Source organism: Lithobates pipiens, unplaced genomic scaffold (assembly GCF_037356315.1).
Source record: "Lithobates pipiens isolate NorthernLeopardFrog02 unplaced genomic scaffold, aLitPip1_a1.2 Scaffold_27, whole genome shotgun sequence".
NCBI classification, from domain to species: Eukaryota; Metazoa; Chordata; class Amphibia; order Anura; family Ranidae; genus Lithobates; species Lithobates pipiens.
The window spans coordinates 144,773,334-144,789,719 of record NW_027507788.1 but is presented as its reverse complement, the minus strand read 5'-3'; the positions used below and the strand labels follow the sequence as shown (position 1 = coordinate 144,789,719).

Genomic DNA, 16,386 nt, shown 5'->3' with positions numbered 1-16,386 from the left:
GGTATCTGCTCCCCCCGCCCCCTGAAAGGTGTCAAATGTGACACTGGAGGGGGGGAGGAATCGGAAAAGTGGAAGTTCCATTTTTGTCCAGTCAAAACTATCTTAGCTTAAATCTGCTCCCACCCCTATTCTAAGTCCTATACTAACTACCCTGTAGAGGAAAGATGCTTACACTTACCTATTACTTGGGTGCTCTGGTCCGGTCAGATGATCTCCCCAGTGGCCAGCTTCAGTGAATAGGAGAAATAGCATGAAAATGCCTTTTCTACACTGAAGCTGGTGCTGGCATCCGATCATATGACAGGACCGAAGTGCCCAGAGAAGAAAGTATAAGGTAGATAAGGTATAAGCACCTTTCCTATAAAGGGTGGTTAGTATAGAGCTTAGAATGGGGGCGGAAGTAGGTTTAAGTTTAGCTTTTAACTGGACTTTTTTTTTAAAGCAGTACTACATTGCATCTGAACACCACAAACCAAAAACGCTCTTTATTTCATGTTTAATGCTCAGAGCAAACTCGCCCATCCATCCATGTCTGCATAATTTATTGTGCTGAGAAATCGCTTTGAAAAACACCCCCTCTAGCATTTCTGGTCAATGTCATCTTGAGTAAGAGCAGACGCTTCATATGTAGCATTTACTTCCTGGAATCCATCTGTCCTTAGCTCAACCATGCAAACAGTAGGATGTGCTGAGCTAAAAAAAAGTTTCCCCCTCTTCCCTCCTGAAGACTCCTGGAATGTATGGATGTATAACATCATTTGCCTAGGCCCCTAAACCAGAAAACAACCGAAGACATGTTAAAAACAAGTTCAAAACAAGTACATTTTGCTTTCCTATCTATTTACTAAGGGATTAAAAATAGTCAGCGTTGATTGAGAGCATGAAGTTTTAAGTGTAGCAACAGGGCATCAGAATTTACTCTGAAGTCAGACCAGAATGGATTTTGTGTGGTTGTCAAAGGCTACTTGCATTTAAAGCAAACCTGTGTTTTGCCCATGCAGGGCAAAGGAACAGGTTCATTCAACCTCCACCGCTCAGCAGCACTTAGCAGGCCATAGTACACTCAGATTTCGGACAATCTCTGTTGATTCCACTGAAATTTGAGTCATGGGTGGCCCTGTCGACACCACGCGACTCAACAAACTTGGAGTGAAAAAACAAAAAAAGATTGTTGACCAGACAGGGCCTGCATCCAACCAGATGCAGTCACTGCTCAGGTATTCAAGCAGTTGTGCTGGTTTCTCTGATTTTGTCTGCAGGCTGAACAAGAGAAATCTTTGTGTGTATGGCCATCAGGAGAGACGAGAGAGAAGTCCTTTGTCTTCATACAGAGGTGTAGTATGCCTTAAAGCAGAGGTCTGTCCATCCCTGCAAAAATTAAAAGCCAGCAGCTACACATACTGCAGATGCTGACTTTTAATAATAGGACACTTACATGTCCTGGAGTCCAGAGATGTCGGCATCACAGCTGGTGACTCAATCAGCTATCGGGGGCTGCCGCTGCCATTGCGGATAAGGAAACCCGGCAGTGTAGCCCTACGGCTTAAGGCGGGGAACACTACTGCACTTGTGCGAGGCTCCGCTCCTCTCTCCTACTGGCCCGGCGGCAGGGGAAAGGGGAAGTGGGAGACGAGCTGCTGGCGGAATTCGCTGTGGCGTGACTCCTGGAATTGGGGAGAGGATACCTGTCAAAGATAGATATTCACTCCCCCCTGAAAGGTCGCAAATGTGGCACCGGAGGGGGGGGGGAGACAAATGAGGCTGTGAGGGTTTACATCCACTTTAAGCTAAACCTAATCCAAAACAACTGAATGCTTCCAAATGGTAGAATCACTGTTTTTCCAGCCAAAATTTTTTTTTTTTTTTTATAGAAACAATCAAGGCATGAAATAGATAATAACCAGACAGTTGCATTAAATTGAGTGCAATGTTTGATTTTACAACACTGAGACTGATCAGATGCTTATATTAGGTGGACTCTCCTACTTTGCTTCCACATTTAGAAAGTGGTCTGGCATGAAGGGGTTTGACATTATCCTTCATATTGGAGTTTCTCCTTAAACTAAACCTTGTTCACTTAATTTCTCACCTCCTCGCTCCATTAACTGCATCTTAAAGTGGAACTTGAGCCATTGATTTAACTTTTTCCAATTTGCAGCATCGTGGCAGCTGCAGATCGGACAGAGGCTAAGATGACCGCTTCTTTGGCTGAAAACGATAGAAGGGTTTTGTTTGCTTTAATTGCCCCAACCATACTGACCTTCCTTTGCTACACTAATTTGCCCCTTAATTGCTGCCCCCTATAATCACTTTCTCTTCATGCTTTTGATGAAGGCTTCTACCCTGTACATACTTTCCGACAGAAAATGTGCGATCGGATTGTGTTGTCGGAAATTCCGATCGTGTGTGGGCTCCATTGGACTTTTTCCGTTGGAATTTCAGACACACAAGGTTTAAGAGCAGGATCTAAAATATTCCAACAACAAAATACGATCGTTTAAATTCCGATCGTGTGTAGACAATTCCAACGGACAAAGTGCCACGAATGCCAAAATAAATTACGAGACAAAAGTTATTGGCTACTGGGCCATTTATAGTCCCGTGGTATGTGTTCTACGTCACCGCGTTCAGAAGGATCGGATTTTTCGACATCTTTGTGTGACCGTGTGTATGCTAGACAAGTTTGGGCCAAAATCCATCTGACCCTGTGTACAGGTCATTAGGCTGAGCATTTTGGATAATGTTGCTGCTATAATGCTACAATAACATTTTCTATGTAGAAGCTGTCAGCTTGTACTTTTTATGTGAGCTTAATTAGCCAGAGCACTGACCACTCTGCACCCTAACTACTTTATACAGTGGTAGAGCTTGGGTCAGTTTTCTTTCTCCCTTTCTCTTCACTTCACTAAATGCTCATTTAATTGCTCTCCCTATACTCTCCTTCCCTTTTTACTTCACAAAGCTCACCTAAATTGACACCCCTATACTCACCTTCCCTTTGCTTCACAAACCTTTCTTCATTTGCTCACCCCCATACTCATCTTGCCAACACTTCACTAAGCTCCTTAACCACTTGCCGACCGCGTCGCCTACATTTCCTGCGGCACGATGGCACCGCTGCGCAAAATCCCATACCTGTACGGGGCACGCTCTTGCCACCAGGGGGCCTGCTCCCGCCACGTACGCGACTATCGTATTAGTTTCAGAACCAATCAATATTCAGATATTCAGGTCCAGGCCAATGATTTATGGCCTGGACCTGCTGATTGGTTCTGGCGAATAAAATCCTACCCCTGCCTGTAAGTGTAAACACAGGCAGGGGAAGTGATGTCATCTCCCCTCGCAAACTCAAACCATAACCATAACTTCGCATATAGCACTGCATTGTGTACCTGTTGTTCTATACCCTAAAGTACTGGGCATTTCACTTTCTATTCTGGGGGTTAAGAGCATGGAGGAGGAGCAGACCGGAGATAAATAATAAGCAGTGGGTGGTGGAGCAATTCTGTGAACCAGTTGCTTTGCTCCGCGAAGGAGCCGCCAATGCTAATTTGCATTTGAAGATATTAGTTTGGTTTCCTGGCTGTCGTGATGACCCAATATCGCCAGTACTTTTTTCATTGCTGTATATCTTAGGAAAACATTTGTTGTCTGTGGTTAGTCCAAGGAACCTTCCCCTGCCTTTTGCTCCTATTGTGGTTTGCAGGTTTTGATGTTGCTTTTGCCATGGTAGCATGGCTAGAGACACAACAGTGTGTAAGTAGATTAGCATTTAGAAGTTCATTTTCTAATACTTTTTGTATTCCCTCAAATACATCAGAAATCAATAGGAATGTTAAGAAAATATGTTTTCAAAGAATTTTAACAAGATTGTATCATGAGGCCATTTTAGATCCACCAGTGCTTAGCGGAGCTTTTCTTTAATGACCGCGCTAGGGCTAGCGGCCACTTGTGTGTTTGTACTGTTAAATGTGTGAGACAAGCCAGAACCTGAATCGGTCTTACAGGTAGATTCGGCATAGCTGGATGTGGTCAAGGTGTGTCTCTTCCTCAGCATTGGTTTGTCATCACATCTCTCCTCTTCTCATCTGGCTTCCTTAGAGCCCACAGATCAAGCATTGTTCCCCCAGGCTGCAGATCTGTAGGCTCTGACAAGGGTGGGAAGTTTGCGAGATGAGAGAAGAGTTTGTTTTGGAGGCAGATAGAACCGTGAAAGCTGAGAGACAAATTACAATGGACTGTCATACGGTTTGGGTGATGTAAATCCTCAAAGACACAGCAAAGATACAAATAAAACCACAAATGTCATTGTGAAAAAAAGACCTTGTAGCAATGGTAAACAACCAGCAAAGCACATTGCTTCTTAGCTGGAGTTCTGTCCTTATTTAGGGGCTCGTTTTTTCAGTTTGACTTTATGTACCTGACTGGTAGAATCAAAGTGGATATATGTTTTTAAAGTAGAAGTCCACTGAAATTTTTTTGTGAGGAAGGATTAGAAATGTTAAGTTTGTATTGCTTTCCATGTCTCCTTGTCATTATGTCCTGATTTCTATACAGGAACTAAAGAAATATATTTTCAGCTGACATACAGAAGTAAAAACCACACAGACATACTCAGGCCCCCTAAACAATGGGTATCGAAGTAGAAATACATGTTAGAAGTACCTACCTTTCACTACAGAAACTTTTTTACCTTCTTTTTGCTGAAGCTGGTGACACAACCCATTGGCACCGCATTGATCACATGACCCCAATTGCAAGGGCTGAATTCTGATCCTCCCTCTTAGCAGAGTTTCAGTGATCAATGCTCCAGCATTGGTAGAGAGATAATTGTCTGCAAACACACACATCAATTATCACGTAGATTAGGTACTTCTAGACCTATAATCCGATAATAAGACCAAGATACTCACCTAGGTGTTGAATGGCAATGTTCAGAAAATTTGGTATGGGAGCCAAACATCTGCTTTGTTTCAGTACAAGGGTAAATACACATCGGGAGCTGAAGAAATCCAATCTGAACATACTATATATGGGAATGTTAGGAGAAAAAACGCAATGGGGTTAATTTACTAGAACTGGAAAGTGCAAAATCTGGTTCAGCTCTGCATTGAATCCAATCCTCTTCTAAATCCAGCTTGTTCAAATAAGCTCTGACAAAAAAAATTAAGCTGGTTGGCTTCTATGCAGAGCTGCGCCAGATTTTGCACTCTCCAGTTTTAGTAAATCATCCCCAAATAGTTGCTGTGCTTTATAATAAATACTAAAAGAGTAAGATAAAAGAAAAATGAAAGGGCGATTTCCAAATCAGATCTTTGGCAACTCCTCCCCACCAGGTCATGATCATTGTACCATCCTACATAAGTTTATGCTGTGTTGTAGCTTTATCTGCCCATGTGGAGAAGTAATTGAGTGGCACCCGTGTTTGAGTTAAAGCCAGGCAAGATCCGCCATGGCTGCAAAGTACATGGAGAGAGGTGGAGACCTCACAGAATCGGGAGATCTTCCCTAACAGACCAGTGAATAAATGTGCTATGGTATTGTCCATATAATAAGGGAGGTGGGGTTGCGCTATGGAAAAAAATACAGGTTACACCCAATAATAAACAAAGGGGCTGCCGCTACCTAATATTACCAGCCTAAATAGGTTGGAATAAAGGTGATAAAGCAAAGGTGGTAGCTACGGCGCTCTACCTAAAACAAGGTGATGTATAAATAAAAAACAAGGTGATCTATGAATAAAAACAAAGTGATATATGAATAAAAAACAAGCTGATGTATGAGAGAAAAAATTAAATAAAAATGTAATTATATTATGTAGTGCCTAATATCAATCTGCCTGTTCTAATCAGACTTCACCATATCTTATAATCATCACAATGTTAACAATATGAATGTGCAAAAATTAATATACTGAATAAAGATACAATATAAATAAAGTGCTAGTGCTCAAGTGCAAAGAAACGTCTGTTAAATCCAATAACTGTAGTGATATATTATCCATTTATATTAATGTCCATAAAACCGGAAAAAATCTTAAAAAAATCCCAAACAGTTAAAGGTGCTCAGTGCTTCATGAATCCTAGATCAAGACCGGTGCGATTTCCGTACATAAATCAAATTGCCGCACTCACCAGCTCCCCTGCCCCTGCAGGGGTTTCAGCGCCTCCACAGTGAGAGCCTCCTGTGTCACTATGTAAAGCTGGTCCAGTTGCTTCTTAGTTTATCCTCATCACATTGCATTAAATAAAAGATAGAAAATCCATAGTGTGATATTGTAATGACTTTCTGCTTTATTAAATCCAAAGTAAACTACTCACAGTGTTTCAGAGAAAACAAGCGCTTATGAGATGCATTCACCACCACCGCCTCATGAGAGAGTCTGTGTACGTCTATGGTCACGCCCTACGCGTTTCGTCATTGGCCGTCATCTGGAGCACTCCAGAAGTTTCTTTGCACTAGCACTTTATTTATATTGTATCTTTATTCAGTATATTCATGTTTGCACATTCATATTGTTAACAATGTGATGATTATAAGATATGGTGAAGTCTGATTAGAGCAGGCAGATTGATATTAGGCACTACATAATATAATTACATTTTTTTTTCTCTCATACATCAGCTTGTTTTTTATTGATATATCGCCTTGTTTTTTATTTATACATCACTTTGTTTTAGGTAGAGCACCGTAGCTACCACCTTTGCTTTAATACCTAAGGTATTGTCCACCCAAAATAATCTTAGTCCTTATGCCGCATACACACGATCGGAATTATGGTCGGAAAAAGGTTTAATGGTTTTCCCGACAGAATTCCGCTCAAGCGGTCTTGCATACACAGGGTCACACCAAATTCCGATGGCCAAGAGCGTGATGACGTACAACATGTACGATGGGACTAGAAAAGAAGTTCAATACCTAGTAGCCAATAGCTTCCATATCATGTAAATAACTGTTCAATTACTGATCAGCATTGTCAGGATAGAGGTAAGAGAGACATGGTAGGTCACAGCTCTTGGACTGTGAAGAGCTTCATGAAATTCAGACATTTGTTTTTTGTTGAGAAGTGGCAAGCTCCTCTGTGCCTACTGGTCCTGAGAAAAGTAGCCATGCATGTCTTCCTGCAAAAGGATATACAGGTGCATCTCAAAAATATCTTTGAATATCATCAAAATATCATCAAAAAGTTAATTGATTTCAATAATTCAATTCAAAAAGTGAAACTCATATATTTTATATAGATTCATTACACACAGTTAGAGTTACACGATTCTGGCTAAAATGAGAATCACAATTTTTTTGCTTATCTTAAAGATCATGATTCTCGCGGCGTAACATCATCTTTCACATTATAAAATTATAAAAAAAATTGGGCGAACTTTACGGTTTAGATTTTTTAAAATTCATTAAAGTGTATTATTTCCAAAACAATTGTGTTTGAAAGACCACTGCACAAATACAGTGTGACATAAAATATTGCAACTACCGCCATTTTATTCTCCAGGGTCTCTGCTATAAATATATATATATATATATATATATATATATATATATATATATATATATCAGTATTAATTTAGTCGACTAAAATGACTAAAACATTTTAGTCGACTAAATGAATACTATTTTAGTCTACTAAAATACCACTAAAACAATTGAGATGACTAAAATAGGATTAAAACTGAAAGCCATTTTAGTCAAAGGACTAAAATGAGACTAAAACTAAAATACCATTTTAGTCAAAAGACAACGACTACAACTAAATTGCAATTAATGAAATGTACTGGAGATTTTAGTCAACTTAAACATAGGACATTTTAGTCGACTAAAATGTACTGGAGATTTAGTCGACTAAATATGACTAAAACTAAAACAATTGCAGAAGACTAAAATGGGACTAAAACTAAAATGCCATTTTAGTCCTAAGACATACATATATATATATATATATATATATATATATATATATATATATATATATATATATATATATATATATATATATATATATATATATATATATATCAGCATGGGGTTAATTTACTAAAACTGGAAAGTGCAAAATGTTGGGGGTTCTAAGTAATTTTCTAGCAAAAGATACAGATTTTTAACTTGTAAGCAACAAATGTCAGAAAAAGATTTAGTGTTTAAGTGGTTAAACCAACCTCATTAACAGACAGAGGTTCATTCCTTTGACCTAAAAACGAAATGTTACTTTGTTTATAGTTCTCAGCTGTTGATATAAACTTGGCAGGCTGCCTGGATTATTTTATTTATTTTTTGTCAGCTGTCAGAAGTGAGCAGAGAACTATGCACTGGTACATAGAATCGGGAAATGCTATTTTAAGATTGTGAGGGGGGTAGAATCGCGATTTTGATTCTTTAATGATTAATCGTGCAGCTCTACACACAGATATATTTTAAGCATTTCTTCTTTTTTTTTTTTGTATTGATGATCATGGCTTACAGCTAGTGAAACCCCAAAAATCTCAGAAAATGTGAATAATACGTAAGACCAATAAAAAAAAAAAAGGATTTTTAATACAGAAATGTTGGCTTTCTGAAAAGTATGTCTATGTATGGTATAGTATGCACTATACCAATACTTGGTCGGAGCTCCTTTTGCATGAGTTACTGCATCGATGTGGCTTGGCATGGAGGCGATCAGCCTGTGGCACTGCTGAGGTGTTATGGAAGCCCAGGTTGCTTTGATAGCGGCCTTCAGCTCATCTTCATTGTTGGGTCTGGTGTCCCATCTTCTTCTTGACAATACCCCACAGATTCTGAATGGGGTTTATGTCAGGTGAGTTTTCTGGCCAATCGAGCACAGTGATTCCATGATCATTAAACCAGGCGTTGGTACTTTTGGCAGTGTGGGCAGGTGCCAAGTCCTGCTGAAAAATGAAATCAGCATCGCCATAAAGCTGGTCAGCAGAGGAAAGCATGAAGTGCTCTAGAATTTCCTGCTAGAGGGCTGCGCTGACTTTGGACTTGAGAAAATGCAGTGGACCAACACCAGCAGATGACAAGGCTCCCAACATCATTACTGAATGTGGGAAATTTTGCATTTGGAAATCAAGTTCCAGAGTCTGGAGGAAGAGTGGAGCATGAGGTCCAGTGTGATGTTTCCATAGTCTTATGTAATATTCTAATCATCAAAATTTAAAAAAAGAAATGCTTGAAATATATCACTGTGTGTATCTATATAAAATATGAATTTCACTTTAATTGGAATAAATCATTTTTTTGATGATATTCTATTTTTTTTAGATGCATCTGTATAGCTATACAATGACAACCTGGGCTCACAGCAACTTGTCATGGGATGATGGCTTATAATCTGACAGATGTTTTTTTCTCCCCATTTGCATATTCACCAAGGGGTTCATTTACTAAAACTGAAGAGTGCAAAATCTGGTGCAGCTCTGCATAGTAGCCAGTTTCTAACTTTAGCTTGTTAAATGAAACTCTGACAATAAAACTTGGAAGCTGTTTTTATGCAGAGCTGCACCAGATTTTACACTCTCCAGTTTTAGTAAAGCAACCCCACATGTCTAAACCTATGGTCCTTCTACTTTTATCATAGGGTAAAATTATCCTATCTACCATCAGTTTGCAATCAGTTCATAAATGTAGCGCACAACCATCATCCATGAAGGACTATTATCAACCAAAATGTATTTTAAGTATGACATTAAATGCCTGTCTTTCACCAATATGTAGGTGGTTTTCAGGGGAAAAAATAAATGGCTGCTGGCAATGTGAAATAACTGTCATCCTAAAAGCATATTAATTACCACAGGAATTTCACAGTGTTACCTGGACATGCAGGTCTGAAGATGAAAGGATTCACCTTGTCTTACAGCAAAATACATTTCCCCGTGCCCAATGCAAGGGGCAGAGTGACTGCTGTAAAGACACTGCCGGTGTTTCGTCATATTTTGTAATGGAAGTGACGTTCCGACGCCGCCATCTTGCTACACCCCGCACTCGTCCACAGAAAGGATACAGTGAGAAGGCGGCAAGCGGACATATTGTTACACCCACTGGAGTCTTGCATTTCACACTTATTTTTAACAGTAAACTCAGCTTATATAGTAGAATTTAGTATTTGTAAATTCATAAGACTGTTTTGATTTCGACTATTCAAAGCAGCGGTTTTCTGTCAATAGCAAACCTGTGAGATCATTCGCCTTGCCGCTGCTTTTAAAATTCAACATCTAAACAGTCAGACGGATTTTTAAATAGTAACTAAATAAGCTTAGTTTACTGTTAATAAGTGTAAATGCATGACTGCAGTGGGTGTCCGCTTGCCACCTTTTCTCTGTATCCTTACTATGGACGAGTGCGGGGTGTAGCAAGGTACATAGTGGAATGCGAGGAGGAGATGTTTATAAAACATTACTGCAACTAGAGCAGAGGTGGATTTTTAGATTAAAGGCCACCAACCCCCAGGACTTAATCAATGAAGAATCCATTTCTCAGCTTCCTCTTCGCATTTGAGCGCCTCTGCTGACACCACTTTCCCATCTTTTGGGGCTCATAAACCTCTTATGCCGCGTACATACGATCAGACTTTCAGGAAGTCTAGGTCTGAAGTGATTAGTTCTAGAAATAGAACATTTTTCAAATCTATCCAATGGACTAAATTCCGACGGACTAAAATCGGGAAAACTGCTCGTCTGCGTGCTCGTCATCACGTTCAAAACAAACGGACTTTCAAACGGACTTAGTCCGTTCGTGTGTGGCCAAGTCCGTTCCTTCGGAAAGTCAGTCGGAACTCCACCGAAAGTCCGTCTGACCTAGTCTGCCAGAAAGTCCGGTCGTGTGTACGCAGCATTGCGGTCTTTATAAAGTAACAGTACTTACAGCTGCTTCTGACCTCCTTCCACATGCTATTTCTGCTCTCATCCCCAGCATTTAATTTCCTGATTAGTACAGAAAATTATTTTGATTTCTTAGGAAACAGACGGTTTCATAAAAATAATCTGACTCAGGTGTCAGACATGCTATGTATGCCACTGGAAAGCCCTATCAGGTTTTTACTACTGAGTCCGCTTACTTCCTTTTCTCAGTGACAAGGTGTCGGATGGACAAGAAGTCATCAGATATTGCAAAAGTCCTGGTGAGCCCCTTTTTTTCTCTCATTTCTGTCCTGAATAAAACGTGAAAAGATCACTCCCAAAAAAAGTCATGCTTCAAGAACCAGTGACAACTACTTTCTTTGCCATACCCATAAGATAGACCCTGAATCTTGGCCCTGGTCTAAATCCTACCTGACTTTATGAATGTCTGTGAATTGGTTTTCTGTGCCGAAAGCTGATACTGGTAACACCCAGCATGGGTTTTTCATCTCAAGGAACAACTGATGTTTTACAGATGATATTCCGTTTCTATACCACCTTGGAAATACGTTTCTTATATGTGTCTTTTTCAGGATAAAATATAATCATCTTCCTTTATTGCACAGGTTAAGTAGTTCTACAGAACAAAGCACATCCTCACGTCTTATCCGCAAGCACAAACGGAGGCGACGGAAGCAGAAAATGCGTCAGATTGATAGAGTAAGTAATGGAATATTTTCCCTGGCTAATCACTTGTAGAAGTGTAATATTCTGCTGCCGATAGCAACCCTTCAGCTTGCGATCCATGGGTTGATAATTAATTGTGCACCTTGTATGCCTTAATAGCTAAATGTATTTTAATCCTCCGTTCCTAAGATTTTACAAAGGTATAGTAAGATTTTAGCCATTTGAAAAAATATCTACACTGTGGCATATTTTTAAAGTAGTGACTACTTGATTCCCCAATACTTCAATTCTTTTCTGCCATCAAAAGTGCATTACAAATTTGCGCACTTGCTAATCAGGGTATACACTCTGAGGAGTTTTTTTTTTGTTTTGTTCAATCAGCGGGTTGAATGAAAAAAATGATGATGCAGTAAACTCACCCTCTGTGCCTTTGTATTCTGAGTGTTGGGACTGTGGGATTAGCTCCTTACCCTCCCAATGGCTACAGCGCTGATCGAAGTGCAGACTTTAATTTTAGGGGTTGAACCTAAATATCAACCATTTTTATACACAGACACCCCCCCCCCCCATTTTCAGGGGCTCAAATTTAATTTGACAAATGAATATAATCATAAATAAAATGTTAATTTTTAATATTTTGTTGAGAATCTTACAATTTTAAAATGGTGCCTGTGTTCAAATATATATGGCCCTAACTGTACATTCAGCTCTTTTATTTTCCTTTCTTTAGCAGAAAATCCAGGTCTTAGTAACCTTTACTGTATTTACTATTCTGTTATACGTAAAATATGTCATGTAGGCAAACTTGTACCAGTGATGTTAATGTACCTAGTATATCAAATTTACATGGTAATATGAATTTATTTATGATAGCCTTCGATTTCCTTTACAGTCTTCATCCTTCAGCAGCATTACAGACTCAACCATGTCACTAAACATCATCACAGTTACCCTAAACATGGGTAAGTACCAGAACTGCTGTCACCCCCCTAGTGGTGAAGGTCCATTTATTCCAGTGTGGGAAAGAAGCATGTCAGAACTAAATAACATTACATAATAAAGAAGAACTATACTCCACTCCACTCCAGCAGTGCGGTGTCAAGGAGCTCCCTGCTAGCCGCTGACCTCTTTGGCCAGTCTTATCCGAGTTCTGATATTTGGCTGTTTTTGATTGGCTGAACCAGTTGATATCACACCCAGGCATGCATAGGAGACATTTTATGGTTGCACAACCTATAACATTGCTATAATCTTTTTATATGGACTATAAACTGAAGGACTTGTGAATAAATGTTTGTGGATTGAATCATCTGAGTTTTCCTTATTTCTTATGGGAAAATTTGCTTTGATATACAAGTACTTTGGATTACAAGCATGTTTCTGGAATGAATTATGCTCACGATCCAAGGTTTTACTGTATCTGCATTTGTGACCCCTGTCCAATGTAGAAAAAAGCAATCACAAATGGAAAAGAGTGCCAGATCAAAAGATAAACAAGTCCTAATTATATTTAATAGTTTATACTAAAAAATATCCAACGTGTTTTAGGGGGCCAAAAAAACACTCCCCCTTAATCAGGGCTTCAGCTAAGTACTTTGAACTCAAAATAGACCTTTCCTGTGTGATTCTGTGTAGGGAAGCTAATTGTTGGCACAGGAGAGCAGCTGGATACTCAGTACAGCAGCCAATCAGTTACTGTAGACAGATTGAGGCCCCTTTCACACTACCGTGGCTTCAAAGTCGCTTGATTTGGCCATGATTTTGCAGCGATTTTGCCGCATTTTCAATGCTTGTGTAACTCGCATCAAAGTAGTGCAGGGACTACTTTGAAGTTGGCACGACTTGAAGTCTTACAAATATGAATGGTAGTCATTGGAAATCATGGGGGACGACTTGTCATGCGACTTTGCAGTCCCAAATCGTAGGACAAGTCGTACAACTGTGAAAGGGGTCCTAAGGTAAAATGTGATTGGCTACTAGAAGTTAACATATTTTTCACTAATACATTTATATTTGATGCTTAAAGAGGCTTTCCTGTCCATTGGTTTATATGTTTGCTGTTTCCCTTTTATGCTTCCTCTACCAGAGAAGTACAACTTTCTAGGTATCAGTATTGTGGGTCAGAGCAATGACCGTGGAGATGGGGGAATATACATTGGATCTATAATGAAGGGTGGCGCTGTGGCTGCAGATGGCAGGATTGAGCCTGGAGATATGCTTCTACAGGTATAGTATGTAACAGTGTTTTTGGTTCTCTGAAGACATTTTTTTTTCATTAAGTTAAATACTAGACAAAGAGCTAAATATACATCTGAAATACATCAATGGGAATGGTCTTACATGGCAAAATATTTGCATTGTATAGCCATAGTGTTTTAGTCCCACCAGAGGAACATTTAGGCCAGCAACCTCTATTGCATAAATCAGTTCAGCTTGGTCACCTCCTAGCCTGTGGCTGGACAATAAGGATGACCAGAAGATCAAAGAGTTCATCCCTCTGCCGTCCCCTCTTGTAAGTATGTTCAGAAAGGGGGATAGAGTATTTTGTGAGAAGACGCCTTATTGGCACAGAGTTATACTCCTCCCTCTTCCAGTCGGAATGCCACTGTGGAAGAGGCTAAAATCGAGACAGATTTGGATATTTATGGTAGATTTATACAAAAATATGTACTTTTTTCTTAAATAATTTGGTTAAATGGTGTTTTCAATGTCTTTCTAGAGTTTAGCTTTAGACTGCAATTTACACTATAGCATTTGCTGAATGTTTACATGTTGTGTTTTGCGGTGCCATTAATTCTTACTTTGTGCCATTAGTTGTTTTTTGGGGAAAAAAAAAGTGCAAAAAGGTGGCAGGATGTGATTAAAAATGAGCAAAGCGCGATGCTCATAAAGGTGCATAAGTGACTTTACTGCTTATGTTGCATGTAGGCCAACCCATTAAAATAAATGGGCTGTACTCATAGGGTTGCGCACAATGTGTGCCAGGTGTGCCTGGGTACACCCTAATCACCCGATGTGGCACAAATTCCCCCTGTTTAACCCCCTGATATTTCACCAAAGCCCCCTAATGGGCCTCCTACAAAATTTGTAAAAAAATATAGAAAAACAAAATGGGGAAAAAATAATAAAAAATTAAATAATAAAAGTAAACCGACTGCCACCATCCACTGCCCTACTGCCACCATCCAATGCCCTACTGACACCAATATCTGCCCTACTGACACTACTGTCTACTGCTTACTGACACCACCAGTATATATTCACATGTACACACACTTATGTGTTTGAGCTTTGAGGTGCACACCTATGGCTGTACTACACAAATACTATGACACCGTGCAAAAACCCTCATGTGCGATGCCTGCGGTCACCTTGTATGAATGGAGTCTTTAACCTGGTCATGTAAGACATAGGTTGGTTGCCTTTGGTGACTTCCTCTTACCAAAAAATCCAAACATACTAGTTTTAGGATGTAGCTGCACATCTGGTGTAATTACACTTACGGTATGTTGTAGTGCCCTTCCTCTCTGCCAGTCTTAAGTTACCCATACACTTTTGATTTTTTTTTTTTTGAGCCCGCAGTATTGATTAATTCCCCTATCCATTCTAAAATGTGTGGCTGGAGGAACCTCCCGGCATGTTATTGTATTCAGACACCCACAGCGCTTGCGAGTTGTGACTCTCTGAATACTTGGATCTGATTTGATGTCTTTGGCCAACAATTTCCACCCAGCTACTTGGATTTTCTTTCTACTTTAGTCGAGCTGGGTGATGCCCATACTGCCATCATGGCTTGTATTTTGGTTGATTCATTAGGAATCAGCAGACTTTTGAGTATTATATCACCAACTATACTCATATGTCTCTGATCTGAAAGATTTTGGCTGTGTAGCACTGCACAGCCACGTGTCAAAAATCTCCTCCCATACATGTATTAAATCTGGGTATTTAGCTGCTTGCCTAGAGTTCTGCTTTAAGCCATAACTGGCAGCACTGTTTAAACTATAGAAATGGATTTATACCCAAACGTGCACTTTAATATGGAGCTTGTGAGAGGTTCGAGTCATGGTTCTGAGGAACCTAGGCACATAAATGTAATAGAAAAGATAAAGGAAAAAAACAGCATGCAGGAAACTTTAGCTTGTGATTGGTTGCTGTAAGTTACTATAACCCCCCCTGGATATGCACTGTATTATTCAGAATGCGTCTTATAGCATTACACCATCCTGGAAGAGAAAAGTGCGGTATCACTACCCAAACAGCAGCTGACATGCGGCTGATTATCACACAGCCTCAGGAGTCATTTACAAGATTACTTGTGTTTCTTTGACTTTGCCGAGAATACACAGGGGATGGTTTAATGCCATCACAGGCTCATGTCAGCTGCCTTTGATATTACTAAGCTTCATATATACTGGGAATTGTTTCCCCTTTCTGCAACCTCCCTATTTACAAGGAGAATGCAGGATAAAAGTGTTGCATTTTAATATGTCCAGGGAAGGAGTCTCGTACACTGAATATAGATTTTCTTATATGTTTTACGTATAATTTTACTTTATAATTTTACAAATCGGAACAAGATAAAAGGTTACAGAATACAAGATGTGGTCATAGAGACAGAATTGTTGTACAGTCTTCATGAATCAATCAGTAGAATACAATATGCTGCTGATACAGTATTTAAAAAAAATATATATATATATATTTATTAAATATAATCTACTGTAAATTATTATAATTTTATTTTTTAGAATTTGTATATCCTTTTATATAGTATCTCACAAAAGTGAGTACACCCCTCACATTTTTGTAAATGTTTTATTATATCTTTTCATGTGACAATACTAAAGAAATT

General features: G+C 39.4%; 1 protein-coding gene across 6 annotated transcripts in view; it reads left to right on the top strand.

Annotated features, from left to right (window-relative positions):
* Positions 1-16,386, top strand: part of DVL1 (dishevelled segment polarity protein 1) — a 238,124-nt gene that overhangs the window by 168,085 nt on the left and 53,653 nt on the right. For all 6 annotated transcript variants that reach the window (XM_077457613.1, XM_077457612.1, XM_077457611.1 and 3 more), the window contains 3 exons: positions 11,471-11,564; positions 12,424-12,493; positions 13,618-13,757. In XM_077457613.1, the coding sequence (XP_077313739.1) occupies positions 11,471-11,564; positions 12,424-12,493; positions 13,618-13,757 (304 nt within the window). The remainder of the gene's footprint in view (positions 1-11,470; positions 11,565-12,423; positions 12,494-13,617; positions 13,758-16,386) is intronic.